The sequence below is a fragment of the Salvelinus alpinus genome, chromosome 10, assembly GCF_045679555.1.
Source record: "Salvelinus alpinus chromosome 10, SLU_Salpinus.1, whole genome shotgun sequence".
Taxonomy (NCBI): Eukaryota; Metazoa; Chordata; class Actinopteri; order Salmoniformes; family Salmonidae; genus Salvelinus; species Salvelinus alpinus.
In genome coordinates this window covers 29,224,679-29,247,455 of record NC_092095.1, presented here as the reverse complement: position 1 = coordinate 29,247,455, position 22,777 = coordinate 29,224,679, and the positions used below count along the sequence as shown (strand labels likewise).

General features: G+C 39.7%; 1 protein-coding gene across 1 annotated transcript in view; it reads left to right on the top strand.

Annotated features, from left to right (window-relative positions):
- Positions 1–903: 903 nt before the first annotated feature.
- The window catches only part of apbb1ip (amyloid beta (A4) precursor protein-binding, family B, member 1 interacting protein), a 30,722-nt gene continuing 8,848 nt past the window's right edge, over positions 904–22,777 (top strand). The window contains exons 1-6 of the mRNA XM_071331158.1: positions 904–1,046; positions 13,143–13,202; positions 14,259–14,346; positions 14,815–15,113; positions 15,969–16,046; positions 20,754–20,913. Of these exons, the coding sequence (XP_071187259.1) occupies positions 13,143–13,202; positions 14,259–14,346; positions 14,815–15,113; positions 15,969–16,046; positions 20,754–20,913 (685 nt within the window). The 5' untranslated portion in view covers positions 904–1,046. The remainder of the gene's footprint in view (positions 1,047–13,142; positions 13,203–14,258; positions 14,347–14,814; positions 15,114–15,968; positions 16,047–20,753; positions 20,914–22,777) is intronic.

The window sequence follows — 22,777 nt, the reverse complement described above, 5'->3', positions numbered from 1 at the left end:
CAAATGGTACCATGAATATGCATATCCTTGCTTCAGGGCCTGAGCTACAGGCAGTTAGATTTGAGTATGTAATTTTAGGCAAAAATTTACAAAAAAGGGGCAGATCCTTAAGAGGTTTAAAAAATGCTTGCTATTTCCTCATAGAGAACGATGTCATCCTGCCACATTGGCTAAACTGGCCAAACAACGGTCTACTCGCATCAATATTTGTTGGGGTATGCCCACACCATTGCGACAAGGAAAATCTGCTTTTTCAGCATATTTAAATACGATTTTTAAATAGGTAAAGTATTTTACTCATATTGTAATTAATTATAGGTCATATTTAAAATAAATCTGGAAGCACTGCACAGTTACTTTAAATGTTTTCTACATCATTTGGCTCCGTTGGCACCATGTAATATAGCATTCTGGTCAAATTGAGCCAAAGGCAACTCCCCATTATAAACCCTAAGGTTGACGTGTCATAGCATACACCCACTCATCTGTTAATCACTTTCAAAGGAGAAAATTATCTCTGAACCTAAACACCTCAACAATCGCTGCAATGCTTCTACCTTCTCTCTTTCTATTCCCCTCTCCAGACACTCCTTTCCCAGTATCAACATGAATGAACCTCAAGTTTCTCATTGACACGCGCTGTTTTCAAATTGAGATCTGCACTACACGAAAAATAAAAGAGACTATTCTCTAACTTTTAATGCTAAATCACGCCTATCAGTAATGTACATACTCACCATTACTTTACAGTTAAGCAAGTGGATATGCGAACTTTGGCACTGCCCAGAGCTCAGTGTTGTAAAAGTGTTCAGCTCTGCTCTGCTCTGGATGGAATGCACTGACAGGTCTAGACCTGAACTTCCGCATAGACCAGGAAACTCAAGTAACAGTTGTTGAGTCAGATACAGTCCAACTCCACACACCCAACCCTTCATGAGTTGTGGTGTTTGTTGAGTGTTATTAGAGAGAAAACTAGACATAATTGACGTCCTATAACCTGTTATTATTCTATCGATACGTGAAAAAGGATTACACAGGTATCAAAGGTGAGTTCCATTTCTGTTATTGTTGGGATCCACTTGATCCACTGAAGAAACTATATAACTAACCGTTGTCTTCCAATGCTGCTTGCGTACACAGTAAGTACCGAAAGAGTACCTCTACTAACAATAGGATCATCTCCTCATTTGTCAATGTCAATCATGTTCGTTATATTCTCTACATCAGGCTTAAGCAAATCATTTTTCTGTCTTTATCTAAATGTCAGATACCATCAATGTGAAAATCATGTACTTTCCATAGACATGTCAGATTACGTACACGAGTATGTCTGTGTTGTCAAGTTTTCCTGAGTGATACATAGTATTAATATCAGATTAAAAGAGGACAGAATTGCAAAGAGTGGCCAGTTTATTAGGTACACCCACCTAGTATTGGGTCGGACCCCCCTTTTCCTACAGAACAGCCTGAATTCTTCGAGGCATGGATTCTACAAGGTGTGGCGTTCAAACGTTGCTCAATTTGTATCAAGGGACCTAACGTGTGCCAGGTAAACATTCCCCACACCATTACACCGTTTCCACGGTAGAGTGTGGTTAGAGTGTCTGCTCTGAGATTGGAAGGATGGGAGTTCAATCTCCAGCCGAGTCATACCAGAGTCATAAAATGGGAGCCGATGCGTCTCTGCTTGGCACTCAGAATTAAGAAGAGAGATTGGGGTAAGGCTCTGCGATAGACTAGCATCTTGTCCAGGGGGTGTACTTGTACATCAAGCTGCCTCATGCAGAAACAGGAGATCTGCTCCTATGAGCCATTCTGGCTCGTGCCAGTTCTTGTGTGTTTTATCTTTCCAACTAGGGTTGACTATTAACTAAATATAGGCTGATGTATGACTCAGGGGCCAGGCTAGAAGGACTTGGTTAGCCTCTAATTCCGCCAGGAAGGCCAGTCGAGTAGTTATTTCTCCCTATTGGTGTTCAGAAAGTCCCTGGCAGCTGAAATTCCTGCTGAGATGACAACCAATGATTGCAGACACTATTACAGAGAGAGAAGCAAAATCACTTGTGAAATATCTCTCTCAATACTTTCCAATGAGAAAGGGAAGGAGTGACCAGGGGGAAAACCTATTTCAGAAGGTCAGGTGTATTTGAACTTTCATGTGTATGGTGAAGGATGTAGGCAGAATTTCTTTTGACTGAATGTTGGAAGACTTTGACATAGATTGCATTTCTCTCAAATTTAAATCAGTCTGGTCTGTTTGACATCTTGAGTTGTTTTCATGCAAGTAACTGTCATATTATTACACTATTTTGAAGTGCCAGTTTTTCAAGATGGAATATGTGGGTCCATATTTTAGTTGTCTACATAGTCTTTACAATGTAGATATCAGGGTTGGGGTCAATTCCATATTAATTTCAAATTCCAAAATCCATTCTGGAATTCAAGCAGGAGTTGGAGAGTTGAATTGGAGTTGTAGCGATCTTCAAAAAACATAATTAGAATTGAATAGGAATTGTAAAAGAAAATTATCCCTGAAATGGAGTTGGATTTGAATTGGAATGTAGACTGTCTGAATTGGAATTGATCATGAACCACCTTTGGAATTGAATTGGAATTTAGAGAGTCTGAATATTAATTGAATTGGAATTGAAGAAGAAATACATCCTTGGAATTTAATTTGAATTGAATTGGAATTTAGACTGTCTGTGTTAGAATTCAATTTGAATTAGAAAAGAAAAGCATCCTTGGAATGGAATTCCATCCTTGAATTGTATTATAATTGTGCAATTGTGAAAGTTACTGAGTTAATGCATTTCGAATTGAAATTTAATGCAAACTTAGTTTTAAATCATATAATTATAATTATATACATTACTTTGTATGCAGCATGTTTTGTATGTTGTCTTATGAGAAGTTGACATGCAATATATTTCCATTTAGGTTATTTTGTTCCAATTAAAGTGATAGTTCACCAAAATTACCTTACCCTTAAAGCTGCAATATGTAACTTTTTGGCAGACCTGACCAAATTCACATGGAAATGTGTGTTATTGATCTGTCATTGTCATTGAAAGCAAGTCTAAGAAACGGTAGATATGTTCTATGTGGGGTACTCCCGAGTGGCGCAGTGGTCTAAGGCATCGCAGTGCTAGCTGTGCCACTAGAGATTCTGGGTTTGAGTCCAGGCTCTGTCACAGCTGGCTGTGACTGGGATACCCATGTGGTGGCACACAATTGGCCCAGCATAGACTGGGTTAGGGAAGTGTTTGGCCGGCAGGGATGTCCTTGTACCATCGCGCACTAGGGACTCCTGTGGTGGGCTGGGCGCAGCGCATGCTGACATGGTTGCTAGGTGTATGGTGTTTCCTCTGACACCTTGATGCGGCTGGCTTCCAGGTTAAGTGGGCATTGTGTCAAGAAGCAGTGCAGCTTGGTTGGGTTGTGTTTCAGAGGACCCATGCCTCTCCCAAGTCTGTATGGGAGTTGCAGTGATGAGACAAGACTGTAACTACCAATTGGATACCATGAAATTGGGGTAAAATAAAGATGTGTGCTATTTCTATGCTTCACGTTCTTAAGTGTCCTTTTTGCGTCTTTCACTTTCAGTTTTGTACACCAGCTTCAAACATCTGAAAATACAATATTTTTGGTTACGGAAAATATTTTTAACAGCGGTTTAGATGGTACAATGATTCTCTACACTATACTTGCTTGTTTTGTCACATAAACTGAAATTAAGCAAACTATTAGAATTTTTGCAACCAGGAAATGGCAGAGCGATTTCTGCATAGTGCATCTTTATGAAGTCTATGAAATTTTGTAATTTGGGTGAACTATCCCTTAAGGATGCCTTTTATATGGATGCATAATTCTAATTCCACAAAGTATTGTTTATTAAATTATTCTGTATTGATTTATAATTCCATAACAAATGCCATTTAGCAGACGCTTTTGTATTGCTTACTTTTAGCCTTGGAGAAATACATTTTAAATGGTGTCAGAGGGCTGATTAACATACAGTGCCTTCAGAAACTATTCACACCCCTTGACTTTTTCCACATTTTGTTGTGTTACACCGTGAATTTAAAGTAGATTAAATGTAGATTTTGTGTCACTGGCCTACACGCATACCCCATAATGTCAATGTGGAATAATGTTTTTCTTTTTTTTATACAAATTAATAATAAATGAAAAGCTAAAATGTTTTGAGTCAATATTCAAGCCCCTTGTTATGGCAAGCTTAAATAAGTTCAGGATTAAAAATATGCTTAACAAGTCACATAAATTGCATGGGCTCACTCTGTGTGCAATAATAGTGTTTAAAATGAGTTTTGAATGACTACCTCATCTCTGTACCCCACACATACAATTATCTGTAAATAAAAAAAGCACACATTGCATATCCCTTTGAGCATGGTAACTTTATTAATTACACTTTGGATGGTGTATCAATACACACAATCACTACAAAGATACAGGCTTTCTGCCTAACTCAATTGCTGAAGAGGAAGGAAACCACTCAGGGATTTCACCATGAGGCCAATGGTCACTTCAAAACAAGTACAGAGTTTAGTAGCTGTGATAGGAGAAAACTGAGGATGGATCAACAACATTGTAGTTACTGCACAATACTAACCTAATTGACAGAGTGTAAATAAGGAAGCCTGTACAGAATACAAATATTCCAATCATGCATCCAGTTTGCAATGAGGAGCTAAAGTAAAACTGCAAAACATGTGGCAAAGAATTTAACTTTATGTCCTCAATGTAAAGCATTATGTTTGGGGCAAATCCAACACATATCACGCTTCATACTTTCAAGCATGGTGGTGGCTGCATCATGTTATGGGTATGCTTGTCATTGGCAAGGACTAGGGAGCTTCTTTTTATGAATGAAAGAAACAGAATAGTGCTAAGCATAGGCACAATCCTAGAGGAAAACCTGGTTGTCTGCTTTCCAACAGACAATAACCTTCAACACCAGGCCAAATATACTGTACACTGGAGTTGCTCACTGAGACAATATTGAATGTTCTTGAGTGGCCTAGTTACAGTTTTGACTTAGATCGGCTTGAAAATCTATGGCAAGACTTGAAAATGTCTCTGTAGCAATGATCAACAACCAACTTGACAGAGCTTGAAGAATTGTACAATTATAACGTGCAAATATTGTACAATCCAGATGTGCAAATAATTTACCTAGAAAGACTCACAGCTGTAATCGCTGTTAAAGGTGACTCTAACATGTATTGACTCGGGGGTTGAATAGTTACATAATCAAGATATATTAGTGTTTTTAGTTTCACATATATTTTTTACTAACATTTGAATTTTTATTCCACGTTGACATTACAGACTATTTGGTGGAGCTCATTACCAAAAATTAAAATCAATACATGTTAATCCCACTTTGTAACACAACAATGTAAAGAGGTGGGAAATCTTTTTGAAGATAGAAACTACACATGCAAGTGAACGCAATCAATTAATCTCTATCCCTAACAAACACAGTCATGGGTGGTATTTCCAACATTCACTCTAAAGGCACACTGGGATATATGCTAATGTAGGTAAATATCTGCATATATCCCAGAGTGTCTGATAGTTATTGTTGGAATTACCACCCATGAATGTGTTTGCTAGTGACAGAGACATGTTTGTTGCATTCAATTCAGTATATGTATGTGTTTCTTTCGGAAGAGTTAGAACAAAGTGAAAGGTAAATGGTTGAACCCTGTGTACAAATGATGAATAAAGTGATCCTAATCAGTTTGGAAAATAATTTGCTAGAAAATACAAAAATTACTCAAGATGCCATGCTTTTTATTCAGTATAAAGGAATGTCTGTGGAAACTGTAATTAGGGCTGTGTATTTCCTTAACCCTTTGTGAGGTTTTGGCACTATTGTCTGGTTTTGTGAAAACTTCCATATTTTGTTAGTTTTGAGAGATAGTTCATTTTTTAATCATCTTTATTGTACCAACAGGCACTTATACGGTGCCTTCAGAAAGTATTCACACTCCTTGACTTTGTCCACGTTTTGTTGTGTTACAAGGTAGGATTAAAATGGATTTAAGTGTAATTTTCTTATCAATGATCTACAGAAAATATTCTCTAATGTCAAAGTGAAACATTTGTAAAGAATTCATAAAAAATAAAACACTAATATATATTGATTACATATAGTTGAAGTCGGAAGTTTACATAAACCTTAGCCAAATATATTTAAACAAAATTTTTCCCAATTCCTGACATTTAATCCTAGTAAAAATTCCATGTCTTAGGTCAGTTAGGATAACCACTTTATTTTAAGAATGTAAAATGTCAGAATAATAGTAGAGAGAATTATTTATTTCTGCTTTTATTTCTTTCATCACATTCCCAGTGGGTCAGAAGTTTACATACACTCAATTAGTATTTGGTAGCATTGCCTTTAAATTGTTTAACTTGGGTCAAACGTTTCGGGGAAGCTTTCATAAGCTTCCCACAATAAGTTGGGTGAATTTTGTCCCATTCCTTCTGACAGAGCTGGTGTAACTGAGTCGGGTTTGTAGGCCTCCTTGCTTGCACACGCTTTTTCAGTTCGGCCCTCAAATTTTCTATAGGATTGAGGTCAGGGCTTTGTGATGGCCACTCCAATACCTTGCCTTTGTTGTCCTTAAGCCATTTTGCCACAACTTTGGAAGTAGGCTTTGGGTCATTGTCCATTTGAAAAACCCATTTGCGACCAAGCTTTAACTTCCTGACTGATGTCTTGAGATGTTGCTTCAATATATCCACATAATTTTACTGCCTCATGATGTCATCTATTTTGTGAAGTGCACCAGTCCCTGCTGCAGCAAAGCACCCCCACAACATGATGCTGCCACCCCCGTGCTTCACGGTTGGGATGGTGTTCTTCGGCTTGCAAGCCTCCCCCTTTTCCTCCAAACATAATGATGGTCATTATGGCCAAACAGTTCTATTTTTGTATCATCAGACCAGAGGACATTTCTCCAAAAAGTACAAACTTTGTCCCCATGTGCAGTTGCAAACCGTAGTCTGGCTTTTTAATGGCGGTTTTGGAGCAGTGGCTTCTTCCTTGCAGAGCGGCCTTTCAGGTTATGTCGATATAGGACTCGTTTTACTGTGGATATAGATACTTTTGTACCTGTTTCCTCCAGCATCTTCACAAGGTCCTTTGCTGTTATTCTGGGACTTATTTGCACTTTTCGCACCAAAGTGCGTTCCTCTCTAGGAGACAGAACGCTCCTTCCTGAGCGGTATGACGGCTGCGTGGTCCCATGGTATTTATACTTGTGTACTATTGTTTGTACAGATGAATGTGGTACCTTCAGGTATTTGGAAATTGCTCCCAAGGATGAACCAGACTTGTGGAGGTCTACAATTTTTTTTTCTGAGGTCTTGGCTGATTTCTTTTGATTTCCCCATGATGTCAAGCAAAGAGGCACTGAGTTTGAAGGAATTAGTGGAGTGGTTGAAAAACAAGTTTTAATGACTCCAACCTAAGTGTATGTAAACTTCTGACTTCAACTGTAAGTGTTCAACCCCCTGAGTCTTCTGGGTAAGTCTCTAAGAGCTTTGCACACCTGGATTGTGCAATACTTGCACATGATTATTTTAAAAAATCTTCAAGCTCTGTCAAGTTGGTTGATGATCATTGCTGGACAGCTTTTTTCAAATCTTGCCATAGATTTTCAAGCCGATTTAAGTCAAACTGTAACTAGGCCACTCAGGAACATTCAATGTCATCTTGGTAAGCAACTCCAGTGTATATTTTGCCTTGTGTTTTAGATTATTGTCTTGCTGAAAGGTGAATTTGTCTCCCAGTGTCTGTTCGGAAAGCAGACTGAACCGGGTTTTCCTCTAGGATTTTGCTTTGGCTTAGCTCTGTTCCGTTTCTTTTATCCCCCCAAAACCCTAGTCCTTGTCGATGATAAGCATACCCATAACATGATACAGCTTGAAAATATGAAGAGTAGTGCTCACTGATGTGTTGGATTCGCCACAAACATAACACTTTCTATTCAGGACATAAAGGTAATTTCTTTGCCTATTTTGTTGTTGCTTTAGGGGCTTATTGCAAACAGGATTTTTTATTTATTTAACTAGATGTGAAATTCATCATAATGCTGGTCGCCTCAATTCCAAACACGAAGCACTTCTATTCTCACTGCAGACCTTCTGTATATTTAGCCTAAAACACAAGATGTTTCTTAACTGTACTTTTTTTGATGATCGCTGAACAGAAGAAGTAAACTGACAGAGATGTCCTGCCTATAGGCACAGGGGCACGTGCCCCCTCAGATTTGTCCTGTTTTTAAAAAATACAGTATTACAGTTTATCAGTATTACAGTTTATCTGTAATACTACTAACCACGTAGCAATTTTATGGAGTTGGCTTAAGCTAGCCCAGATTGGTTCTCAATCTCCCAACCTTTAGAAAAGCAAGCAAAAATGAAATGTACTGAATAAGACTCACATTCCTTTCAATATTTTACCTAGATTGTAGCAGAGATACAGAGAAGCATATTTTGTTTCTTTAAAAAAATAACCACCAGTCAGGAGGATACAGATAGCTGAAGAGACATGCTTAGATATGCATTAAAAAATGACTTGTTTTTTTACATAGAATTGCAGGAAAAAGCTGTTTCGAGTGTTTGAAAAATGCAAAATTCTCCAACATCCGGACTGTCAAACCACCCCCAGCCATCTTCACGTACTTTGTGCACCCTCAGATTTTTGAGATGGATGACGCCCCTGAGAACGCATGTACTCTTCATCTGAGTCAACAAACCTCCATGTTGATAAAATCACACAACATTTCAAGAAAAATGGCTTCCTCATACATACAGTTTGAATTGCAGCTCAGTTCAAGTTGATGCGATGGTTGAAATACCTAGTAGTTTTGTGTTTACACAAACGGACATTGTAACAAATGCTGTGTCTGTCTTGCATAACATTTCATGTAGCAGGATGATGGGTGTTAACTGACAACTAAGATAGATGTTAGTGGTTTTGCTGACATCACTTTGCAGCTTACAACTCAACTGTTTGTGGAGGTATTGAGCAAAATGAAGCTATGAGGTTTGACACGCTGTCACGCCCTGACCTTAGTTCCTTTGTTATGTCTCTATTTTTGGTCAAGGCGTGAGTTGGGGTGGGCATTCTATGTTTTTGTTCTATGTTTTATATTTCTATGTGTTTGGCCGAGTGTGGTTCTCAATCAGAGGCAGCTGTCTATCGTTGTTTCTGATTGAGAACCATATTTAGGTAGCCTCATCCCACCTGTGTTTTGTGGGTTGTTGTTTCCTGTTGTGTGTCTGCACCAGCCAGAACCGTTTCGGTCGTTATTCTTTGTTATTTTTGTTATTTCAGTGTTCCATTAATAAATATGGACACGTACCACGCTGCACCTTGGTCCTCTCCTCCCAACAGCCGTTACACACGCATCTTCCAGTAACATGGCTTTCTGGGCTTCTATGTAGAGGGGTGGGGTCACAGATGATCTTGATAGCAATAGGTTATTGCACCAATCAGATAATATAGCATTGAACAGAAACTAGGTCAGTGCTGCCAACTGCTTTCTGTTGAATATCTTCTACCATGTTTGCTCAGGGTGGAATATAACCACTAACCAGAGCCGACGGATTGAGTATTGTACCTGACTTCTCTCAATCCGTCCTCTCTGGCTAGGTGGAATTTGTATTTATGAAGGATCCCCATTAGATCTTCCTGGGGCTGAAACAAAATAATATATAAGATATGATATGCCGTTAAGATAGTTGTAGGTGTTGTTAGGTCACGTTTCACCCATTCTCTAGCTACTGACACTGGTCTCTCATTCAATCTAAGGGTGTTACTTACCACAATGATTTAGAGGGGTTGGGTTAAATGCAGAAGACATTTCAGTTGAATGCATTCAGTTGTGCAACTGACTAGGTATCCCTTTTCCCTTTCCCTGTTCTGACCGTTTGCTGAAAAGTCAACCTCTTAGTGATTTTTCAGTCACTTCAGAGAGGCAATGTTGAGATTTGGCACTGTGCACTTTAGTATCCTCTTCAAAATGATGCTTTTAAACACAGCTGGCTGGATCTAAATGACCGATACACTAATCCTTTCCTCCTGTGACGTCCAAGCACAAATGGAAACTGACATCAGCTACACAATGTGTTTGTATGTTTTGTAGATTGCTGACGTTTCCAGAAATCACCAAGAGATGGCTATTGTATGATATTCTGGGGTTGTCATAACACAAAGCAAAACAGAAACCCAATGCAGAGTGGAAAACAACTACAGAGCATAGAAGTGGGGGAAACCTAGTAAGAAAGTATGCTCTGTCTAATTTTCTCATTGTTTCATCTGCTGTCTTAAACAGTTGTAACCACACAAACCTCTGCTACTGGGCTGCAACCTGGTCTCAGAGCATTTCGTATTATTCTGTACGTAAATCCGAGGGACTCCATTTAGTAACACATAATACGGTTTGTAATACGTAATATATGTATGGTATGTAATAATTAGTGGATGTCCATCACCCATTTCCTATGATATATTACAAATTACAAACCGTATTATGTGTTACGAATTTCAAAATATACAATATGTTACGATTTTGCAAAAAGTACTATATGTTACGAATTTGCAAAATGTATGATATGTTAATTCTAACTAGGTGGCTAATGTTAGTTAGTTGGCTAACATTAGCTAGGCTAGGGGTTAGGGTTAAGTTTAGGAGTTGGGTTAAAGGGTTGAGGTTAGGGTTAGGGGAAGGGGATAGCTAAAGGTGTATTATGTGTTACGCATTTCTAAATATACAACATGTAACGAATTTGCAACATTTACTATATGTTTTGCATTTGAAAAGTGTATAATATGTTACGAATAGGTGGCTAACGTTAGCTAGCTGGCTGACTTTAGCTAGGCTAGGGGTTAGGGGTTAAGTTGAGGAGTTGGGTTAAGGTTAGGGTTAGGGGAAGGGGATCGCTAAAGCGTTAAGGTTAGGTGAAGTGTTAGCTAAAAAGGTTAAGGTTAGGGATAGGGGAAGTGTTAGCCAACATCAGTCTTACGTAACCATACCAAACGTAACATGTCATACTAATTTTAGTGTCCCGGATTTACGTTTCCTATATTACGTCTACGAGACCAGGCTGTCTACATCTGAGGGGCAGAAGGAACTTTGTTTACATTTGGCTGTTTTGTCGTGAATTTGCTCACGTTTAATACTGAATATAGGATTTTCAATTGTTCGCCCATAATCAGATTTTGAGTGAAATAAGACTCATGTGTTCTGAGTGTTAAACTGACAAGATATGATCATGTTAACCTCATGGGTTATTTAGCGAGGACCAAATACATCAGGCGTATGAAGTTGCAGCGCTTGCAAAAGACATTGCATATTACCATCTCCTGCAACCTTCACAAATACTTTCAACATCACGAGAAGCAAGAGGAAGTTGCCCTGTAACCACTTCCCTCTGTTTTGGGACACACCGGACATTCTAGCAAGGGTGGGGGAGCAACACACATACCCACACACACAGGTGTTATCTGTACAAACAAGTGCTCAATCTGTTATGGGTTAAAATCGTTTTAGAGAAACTTGATATCACTAACGTTACTGTATATAATGATGCCTGCATGAAGCAGTGAATCACATTTTTTCTTGAGAAGTTAACGTTCGTCGAATGCCAGTCTAGTTGGTCATAGATTATATCTTGACAAAACATTTTATTTTCAATGGTTTGTTTTGATATGAATTTTGGATTTGACATTAATTGTATGTGAATTACGCATGAGTATATTTAATTACATATCCTATACAAGTCCCCAGTTCTACATCACTCCTAAATTAGCCACATTCTACAATAGAAAAACACGATTTGTGTTTTGACTGCGCAGTCCGGCACACCGTAACATTTGTTCTACTACAGATAATGGGGCTTAACAGATTGTGTGTGAAAAAGAGACAGCATAATGTACATCATGACTACGGTAGCTCTCGATATGGCTCCCAATCTATTTTTTACTTTGACTTAAGTAAATCAAATTGATGGAGGTGGCCCCATGATACATTAAGCCTACACACTCATGCCAACAATAGTACCATGGGAGTCATAGTATGACAACTGAGGATCTGATCATGTCTGTTAAAAGTGGGTCTGGATTTTCCTTCTTGATGAGTAATTTGATAAGCAACTAATTCAAAATGATGGTATCGTGATTGAGTAATAATTTGTGGTATAACTTACTCACTCAACCTTTACCCTCAGTTAATTTAATGATTTACCGGGCATACCAAAATTACACTATTTTAACTTAATTTACCATATCATTATTTTCCTGAGTTTGAGAACTAAAAGGTGGTCTTGAATGTAATCAAGGCAATGACAAATTATGAGGTCATTTGAAAAGTATCAAAGGGAAAGATATCACTGTCTGCATTTCAAATGCATAAAAGCAACAGCCCCAATCTAAGATATCAACGCACTGTACATACTCTATCAGTGATATACAGTAGGTGTAGCATTTCTGGGCAAGGGGAAGGTCTGTTTGAACGTTTGTTTTTTTGTTTGGCCTAACCAGGAAGTGAATTCCAGTATCTGATTGATTGACTTTCTATAAATTCCACATTATTGGATTATCAACCAAACAACATAAGAAACAAGCAATGAACAATCTTTCATCATTTGTTGTATTCATGCAGTTCCCCAAAAAGGAGTTTTGAAAGGCACTGCATGTCTTGACAGGGAATGAATGCCTGGAGTTATACATACCATGCTTTACTTCCTGGAGTCTATGTTGGGGAGGTTGAGCAAGAACATTTGGCTCTTGGCTACATATTACGAATGAAAACATTCTATAGTGCAGTAATCTCCTACAGTTGGCGGTTCAACACAGAAATGGAGAAATGCAATGTGTGTGTGTTGAAGTTAGTGTGCACTTTTTCAAAGGTGACACAGTATGTTTGCGCATGACAATCTTAAATATAATCTCAAAACTCATTCCTAACATTCTCCGGTTGGAGATAGCGTTCTTGTATTGAGATGTAATGCACCAGTCTCAATCTACGACTTTACCTATTACCAATGTTATAGGTTCCAGGTCTTTCCTCGCTCATCCCTTGACTTGTCTTCAACAGATGGACGACATAGACGCTATGTTCAGTGACTTGTTGGGGGAGATGGATCTCCTCACCCAGGTGAGTTCAGTCCGCACACAACAGCAACGCCTGGGGCATTTGTAACTCACCCTTTGTAAACACTGTATTAACAACTTCCACGAATAAGCCTTTATAAATACTTACAAATGTTTATTACATTCTTAGAAACGTTAGAAATGCCTGTGAATCGTAAAGTTTGTCATGCTGCATGTTTAAACATCTTTACAACGGATGCCAGCAGTCACACAGGATAGAAATCCCCAACAACTGTTGATAAAAGAACCTCACACGATCCAATATACCGTACACAATAAATGTCCTGAAGTTTCAAACTGACAGTAGTCATGACTGCTATGCTTTCGCTCACCAGGGAAGACAGCATTCATCTCTCTTTATTTCTTCAAGGTGATCCCCCAAATGCCAGCAGTTGCTGACTATTATGCAAACCCGCAAGAAAAACATGTATACATTATTCATACACACAGATCTACAATACAATATGGTCAGTATTATGGACCCCATCTTCCTGTAAGATGCATATGTTACTCCTCATTCCGTTGAAAAGTTGCTGGTAACATAATAACAATGATATTCTATGGGCAACACAGTAGAGATGTTTCGGATTGTTCCCTGTCTATTTGGACCGAAACCACTTGTAAATAAAGCACTGCTTATGAGAAACATGACAGTAACACTAAAACACACGAGCGCTCAACAAGACACTTCAGACTGCCAAGCACCCGCGAAACAGCGAGAGAACCACTTTAAGAAAGGGGGTAAAATGTTAAACTCATAAGCAGGGTAGACGTTAGCATAACTGTTTGAAGACACGTATGATCACTTGTAAAAAAACACTTTGTGTTTTCTATTAAAACTCCATGTTGCCTGAGATACCTCATATTGAATATCATTTCTCATTTGATTTCATGAATTTAGCATTAGTCCTTCAACTGTTTTCTATGCAAGACTCAGCATACTTTATTTGAGTTCCTGGAACTCCACAATGGATTTAAAAATCCAGATGGCTACATGGGGACTGGAGTTGTTGTCTTTGGTTTATTGTTAAACTCCTTTGTTCTTTGTTTTTCCCTGCAGAGTCTTGGGGTTGAAACGCTGCCCCCAGAGCCACCTTCTAGCTCAAGCAGAGAAATGAACTTCTCCATGGGCTTCGCTGATATGAACGGTAAATCATAAGCCTAATTATGGCCCTACCTAACACTGCCAGGGTTAAAAATATAGTGTTAAAATGTCTCAGATATCAGTTAAAAAATCCCAGAGGCCAACGTCGGCCTTTTCTAACTTTGGTACAGTATGACGCCTATTATTTCTCCAGTGGGTCACTTTTCGGGGGAAGAATGACATCAATTACCTAGAAAATTACCAGAAATTAAGATTGAACCAATGACGCAGAGAGGTAGAAAAAGAGTTACTAATCATACCTCTGGAATATGTCTGGCTACTGTTCAGGCTCTAATTTCAGACAGAGATTAAGATCCAGCCTACACACCAATTATAGCTGTAGGCCTCCGGCTTTCACTCAGTGCAAAACAAGCAGTATTTGTCTGGAGCTTGTGTCATAGCAAGGTCAAAATGTCCATTGTTATTATACTGTAGCTTGAGCTTCATTTTGTTTCCCCTCTTTTCTACACAGTCGAATCCCTGAATGAATTGGAGGAAAATGACTTGGACGCACTGATGGCTGATTTGATGGCCGACCTCAATGATACAGAGGAGAAGCTGGCGGCGGAGCTAGGAGGGAAGAAAGAGGCTAAAGCGCCGCACCCGGACCTCCCTCCCGCTCCGCATGGGCTCAGCTTCTACCCTGTCCCCTCACTCTCCACCTCCACCTCGCCCGAGAGGGGCCCCAACACCTTTAGCGCCCCACTAGCTGACTCCCCCGCACCCCTTCACTCGCCACCTACGCTTCCACAGCATGCTAAGCCCTCCATGGTGAGTCAGCTAAGGTTCCACACCTAGGCCAGCACTAAAGGCCTTTAGCTGAGCACAGAGGAAGTGAACAAGCTACACTCTACCATGGTTTTAAAGCCTGTCAGCCACATCTCATCCTGACAGAGACAGCACAGACTCATTTGATTATATCCACATTGTTTTTCTCACTTTACTGTAGCAGACACTCTTTTCTAGTGTGACTACAACAAAGGAATTGGAAACGGGAATTTAGATCAACACAAACTCATTGTTTACATTAGGTGCTTGAAACAGATACTTGCAAGATGGAGGGCCTGTATAATGACGCTATACATGTACTAGATGTCAGGGTTAGGGTTAGGGTTAGGGTTAGGGTTCTCACAGTGAAGTCGTAGTGAGATTGTTTCCTGGCTCAGGCCACTGGGGCATCTATTACAATACCTCAGAGGGAAAAGCAGGGATTCTGTCTGGAATGGACCAAACACACACATGGATGGAGAGGAAAGAGTAACAGGATCGATAGAGGGGTTAGTGTGAGAGATTTTATTCATTTAACAGTCCTTCTGACCGCATCCGATGGAGATGAAAAACACCAGGTATCCATCACAGTCACACGTAACACTACCCATAATACTGTTCATCATCACTCAGCTCCTGCTCTGCTATTGGTCCGTTCAGAGGCATATACTGTATGGAGATGTATGTATCCAGTATATGGCTCTGAGTCCATCATTATCTGACCTCATTCAATAGCCATCAAGCATCATCCGTTTTTCATAACCTATGTTACTTAATTAATTAAGCCTTATTGCTTAATTATAAACCTACTGTGCTCTATGTCACTTAATTAAAAACCAATCATTGATTTTCCTTCAGGAAGAAATAGAGGCACAAATGAAAGCAGACAAAATCAAACTGGCATTGGAGAAGCTGAAAGAGGCCAAAGTCAAAAAGGTAAGTAGCATGACAGAGGGCGAAACACTATACAAAATCCAACACATTGTCCACCAACCAAAAGAGGCATTTCGGGGAGAAGGAAAGAAAACCCTGAACAGCAGTCAAGCTGAATGATCATTCTCTTTTCTGTTTCCATTCATCCTGATAATTGATGTCTGCCTTTACACAGGACAAAATGGTTTCCTTCTCTGTGTGATTTGTGGACACTTCCACATCTTCAAAGCAGCCGTCTGCTAAATCACTGACACATGTGACCTTTCAGGCACTACTGCTAGCAGGAGAGAAAATAGCTTGGTTTGTGAAATCTACAATTTTACTCAGATTCACCGCAATAATGCTTTTGAAAATAAACCATCATTAATATTATTCAATAGATGTAATGAGCTGTCATAACAGCATCATAACATGACATTGGAACATGTCAAACACTGTCACTCAGTAGCGGATTGGCAGCTTTTCAGGCAATTGCGAAATAGATGCACTTCTTCAATTAAGAAAGATAAAATCAAGCTACACTCTAAGTTCTATCTTAGACTGCTGGTGATCGCTCTGAATTTTGGAAAACAGTTAAACTGCTTCCCGTCTCCCAGCCTCTAGTTTACTCAATGAAAGATCTGTCAACTTCTAGTCAATCTTTGTTTTCATTTCAACAGCTAGACGCCTTGCTTGATACTTTTTTTTATTAAAATGCACTGGGGCTGATCTGCTTGATCCTTTCTTGTTGCAGCTTTATGTTCCCCTGATTGCGGAATCATCGACTCATACTTTTAACCTGACGATTATCTCTGGTGCTAACTCCAGGGTTTGGAAGGTTGCCCATGTGCTTCCTCTCCACAAAGCTGGTGACCCCTCCGACCTAAATAATTATTGCCCGATCTCTAAACTGTCTTGCCTATCAACTTTCAGTTTATATCTTTCCTAGCTAAGAAATTCATTCTAAGTGCTTATCAATCTTCTTTAAGGTCAAATCATAGCACCATCTCTGCTGAATCACTGGTTTTAAATGATGTGGTAAATTGTAGGAAACTCTGGAAACTCTGTGTTGCCCTCTTCATTGTTCTGTCAAAAGCGTTTGATACCGTTGACCACTTTCTACTAATTCAAAGATTGTCTGAAGTTGGCTTGGATCAGGCATCATGTAATTGGTTTAAAAACTACCTGACAGAAAGGACACAATGTGTATTCTCTGATGGTGTTAAGTCAAGTTTCCTTGATAATACGAAAGGTGTCCCACAGGGGTCGATTTTAGGTCCTGTACTTTTTACTGTCTATAAAAACAATATTGGTCTATCTGCAAGAAATTTGAACATACACCTGTATGCAGATGACACAGTTGTGTATGCTATTGCCCCACCGGGCTCTTTCAGAGCTACAATCTGCCTTTATTCCATTGCAGAAAGGCTTTGTTGAACTGAAATTGGTACTTAATGCAGGTAAAACCAAGTATATGTTATTTTCCAAAACACTTAAAATGGTATATGATGATTTATGCATAAGCACATTGGATGGTGCCAACATTGATTGTGTCCTTGCTTATACAGTGCCTTCAGAAAGTATTCACACCCCTTGACCTTTTACACATTTTGTTGTGTTACAACCTGAATTAAAATTTGATTAAATTGAGATTTTTGGTCACTGGCCTAAACACAATACCCCATAATGTCACAATGGAATTATGTTTTTCAGAATTTTTACAAATGAATAAAAAATGAAAAGCTGAAAGGTCTTGAGTCAAGAAGTATTCAACCCCTTTGTTATGGCAAGCCTAAATATGTTCAGTAGTAAAATATTGCTTAACAAGTATAAGTTGCATGGACTCACTCTGTGTGCAATAATAGGGTTTAAAATATTTTTTTATGACTACCTCATCTCTGTAAACTACATATACAATTATCTGTAAGGTCCCTCACTCAAGCAGTGAATTTCAAACACAGATTCAACCACAAAGAACAGGGAGGTTTACCAATGTCTCGCAAAGAAGGGCATTTATTGGTAGATGCTAAAAAACAGACATCGAATTTCCGTTTGAGCATGGTGAAGTTATTAATTACACTTTGGATGGTGTATCAATACCCCTAGTCATTACAAAGACACAGGCCTTCTTCCTAACTCAGTTGCCGGAGAGGAAGGAAACCGCTCAGGGATTTCACCATGAGTCCAATGGTGAATTTAGTTTAATGGCTGTCATAGCAGAAAACTGAGGATGGATCAACAACATTGTAGTTACACCATAATACTAAACTAAGTGACAAAGCGAAAAGAAGGAAGCCTATATAGAAAAAAAATATTCCAAAACTTGCATCCTGTTTGCAACAAGGCACTAAAGTAATATTGCAAAATATGTGGCAAACCAATTAACTTTTTGTCCTGAATACAAAGTGTTATTTTTGGAGCAAATCCATCACAACACATTACTGAGTACCACTCTACATATTCCAAGCATAGTGGTGGCTGCATCATGTTATGGGTATGCTTGTAATTGTTAAGGAATGTTTTCAGGATACAAAATAAACAGAATAGAGTTAATCACAGGCAAAATCCAAGAGGAAAACCTGGTTCAGTAAGCTTTCCATTAGACACTGGGAGGTGAATTCACCTTTCAGCAAGATAATAACAAAAAAAGGCTAACTCTACTCTGGAGTACCTTACCAAGAAGACAGTGAATGTTCCTGACTGGCCGAGTTACAGTTTTGACTTAAATCTGCTTGAAAATTAATGGCAAGACCTGGAAAGGGTTATCAACAACCAATATGACAGAGCTTGAAGAATTTTGAAAAGAATAATGGGCAAATGTTGCACAATCCAGGTGTGGAAAGCTCTTAGAGACTTACCCAGAAAGATTTACAGCTGTAATCGCTGCAGAAGATGATTCTAACATGTATTGATTAACAGGGGGTTGAATACTTACGTAAACAAGATACAGTATATTAGTATTGTGTGTAGATTGTTGACAAAAAAATTACAAATCAATTTTAATCTCACTTTATAACACAGCAAAATATTGGGTGTGAATACTTTCTGAAGACACTGTAAATATCTGGGCATCTGGACTGACAAAATGGCATATATAAGTTAGTTAAGAAGCTGAGAATAAAAATGAGCTTTGTATTTAGATATAGGTCATGCCTCTCATTAAATAACAGAAAGCAGATAATTCAGTCAACATTCCTGCCGGTCCCAGACTATGACAACACCATCTATATATGAAGGCAGCTACCAATACGCTGAAACCATTGGATGTATGTAGTTTATCACAGCGCATTGCGCTTTATTACGGGCAATAGGCTCAGTGCACATCACTGCATTCTGTATCAGAAAGTAGGTTGGCCCTCTTTGAAGTCTCGTAGATTGATGCATTTCTCTCTTTTTGTTTATAAAGCTATTTTACAAAAACTTCCGCTTTAGACATATGCATTACCATACCGGTCTCAGGGATGGCTAACTCTGGAAATTCCTTCGGTGTCTACAGAGTTAGGTAAATCAGCTTACTTGTGGAATAATCTCCCAAACTTTCTAAAATTGGATGAATTGGTGCATCTAGGGCATTTCAGACAGCTGATTGAGGACCTTTTTAATGAAGAATGTGCTTGTTTTCCATGACTGTGTTTTGCATCTCTGTTTTGTTTTCATATTGTATTGATGTGTATATGCTTGTAATTACAGGGCTCATCTGTAAACGAGACCTTGGTCTCAGCATGACTCCATGTCAATGCTTGCTTTTTGGTGTAAGGTAACTAGACTAGGCCTATCTCATGTAGCCCTATGTGCCTAATGGTAATATAAAATGGCACTAATGAAGGTTCAGGAAACAGACTTTCTGCCTTCTCTGGTCGGTTTCATAGAAACACCTGTCCTGAGCAGAGAGACGTTTCATTTCTCAGTGGTCTGCAGTGTCGTTCTCTGTGGTCAAACGCCAATGTATACAGCTTCTTAAAGGTTAAAGCAAACGTTCCAGAATGAGCACATTTCCTTTGTGAATCCACTCGTTTGAAGACACCTAATTCTAGAAGTGATCCATTACACACACTACTTAACTATATGGTGCACATCCATCCATTATTCTTCGTAGGAGATGGGGAAAAAACCTGATCTAAAACGACAAATCCTCTACGACGCTATCGTCTTCGAAAGGCACATTTTTATGACACAACTTGGCTGACCTCTGGATGGTCTGCGAAGCTTCTCTGCTTCCTAAGTCGGGATCTGTTGCCAGACGACAGGAAGTTCAAGGCCACATGAGCCAGGAAGTGTGAGCTTAATTCCAGTCTATTTTGGGCTTTATTTATGAGGCGATAGCAAGACCATGACCGCCATAGCTCCATAGAGGCTAATGATCATTCAATGCTCTATGACTGCTCAGCTAGCGCCAATGCTAGCGGTAGCGGCTAGCTTTTTGAGGACTGTTATACAACGGTCAGCTGGAATCAAGGCATCTGTATTATTCCCCCCACACCTGTACTGTTTTCTCATCAACATCATACTGGAAACACACTCTGGGCTATAAAGCTGTCATATACATTAAAACCATGATTATCAGAAGCTCACATCTCGTTCTGTAACACATAAATAAAACATGAAACGGCAACCTGGACAGTGTCCTACTGTCATTACACGTATTACTAGGATTTAGTACACAATACATACTTTCCAATGCCGCCAATATTTAAATGTTCATCTCTGTAAATGTCTCTTATCTCTATGCAGCTGGTGGTGAAGGTGGTGATGCATGACGGTAGCTCCAAGACACTGATGGTGGATGAGAGACAGACAGTGAGGGATGTTCTGGACAACCTGTTTGAGAAGACCCACTGTGACTGCAACGTGGACTGGAGCCTGTCAGAGACCAACCCCGAGCTGCAGCTTGGTGAGCCTGATCCTCTCGCCAAACACACACAGACCCACGCATGCACGCACACACAATATATACTGTTCTGTGGTTTCAATGCACTCACTCTATACCACACATACAGAGGGGGATATACCAGGTGGGGTTTTATTCAGGTCCGGATGATGGACTGTGTTTTCATTGATTCACGATGACAGCCTTGCTGTGGTGAGCACACAATGAGGCGTTGATGCAACCCACCACACACACGCACACCAGGCAGGTGGGTTTCATTTCCTGCATTGGACACGGTCAGTCATCCTCCCTGTTGTGCGGAAATATAGTCCTCATGACCTCAATCCTCCATCTCTCTACCTCAGCTACTGTTGGACTTTATAGGCAACATGTTCGTTCAGTCAGCTCATTGCCATGTCTTTGGTTTGCTCTGGAGAAGCCCTACTTTTGGGAAAAACATGCAAGTCATGATTTACCTGATGTAATACATTTCTGATCATCTGTAATCCTTTCTGGTCCCCTATAACACTAAGCTCATTCCTCTAATTGCAGTCAGTTTATGGAGAGTCAAGACAAACCTTCAAACCATTGCCCATGTTCTATAACGGCGGAGCACAACTTGACTTCATGAAAGTCTTTGAATTCCTGTTAGTGCAATTTGAAGACAGTGGTGCATTTGCATGTATTGTAAACCCCAATGGAGATGAGTGGAAAAAGGAACTTCCCCCTGGTCAACACTTGGTTTATTTTTTTTCATGAGGGCTATTTGAAGACCAATGTTGGCCACCTCACCCGCATGACATTTTAGACTGCCACATGCTAGCCCTCAAGACTATATTCCATGACAGGGTGTTACTCTTGAACAAACCAGAAGTACTGCTGGTATGACTGTATGCTCAATGCTCCACTCCTGTCTATGACACAGATACGCCCCACTCGCAACAAAACCTATTTTTGTTTGAAGGCATACAGTACGTCTGCTTCTATAAAACCTCAAAACATATCTGATCGATTGGAAATGAAATAGATTTTGATCTGCGTCCTAAAAATTCCTTGTGAACGTAATGTTTTACTGTACATGTTACATGGTGCAAATGTTCTGGAAAATTGTCAAATGTACACTAATAGCTTACCTCTGTTGGCATTGTAAAATTAAAGCTGAAGTCTACCCCCTTAAAGTGCCATTTACTTAATCAGATAGCCGATGTTCTGACAGAGCTGCAAAATCCAGACCCCTACAAACAAGCATGGCTAGACAATCTGGACCCTCTCTGCCTACAATTGTCCGCCGAAATCGTTGCAACCCCTATTACTAGCTTGTTCAACCTCTCTTTCGTATCGTCTGGAAAGCTGTCACGGTCATCACCATTTCGAATCTCACCGTACCTTCTCCGCTATGCAATCTGGTTTCCGAGCTGGTCATGGGTGCACCTCAGCCACACTCTAGGTCCTAAACGATATCATAACCGCCATCGATAAAATACAATACTGTGCAGCTGTATTCATCGACCTGGCCAAGGCTTTCGACTCTGTCAATCACCACATTCTTATCGGCAGACTCAACAGCCTTGGTTTCTCAAATTACTGCCTTGCCTGGTTCACCAACTACTTATCTGACAGAGTTCAGTGTGTCAAATCGGAGGGCCTGTTGTCCAGACCTCTGGCAGTCTCTATGGGGGTGCCACAGGGTTCAAGCCTCGGGCCGACTCTTTTCTCTGTATACATCAATGATGTCGCTCTTGCTGCTGGTGATTCTCTGATCCACCTCTATGCAGACAACACCATTCTGTATACTTCTGGCCCTTCTTTGGACACTGTGTTAACTAACCTCCAGACGAGCTCCAATGCCATACAACTCTCCTTCCGTGGCCTCCAACTGTTCTTAAAT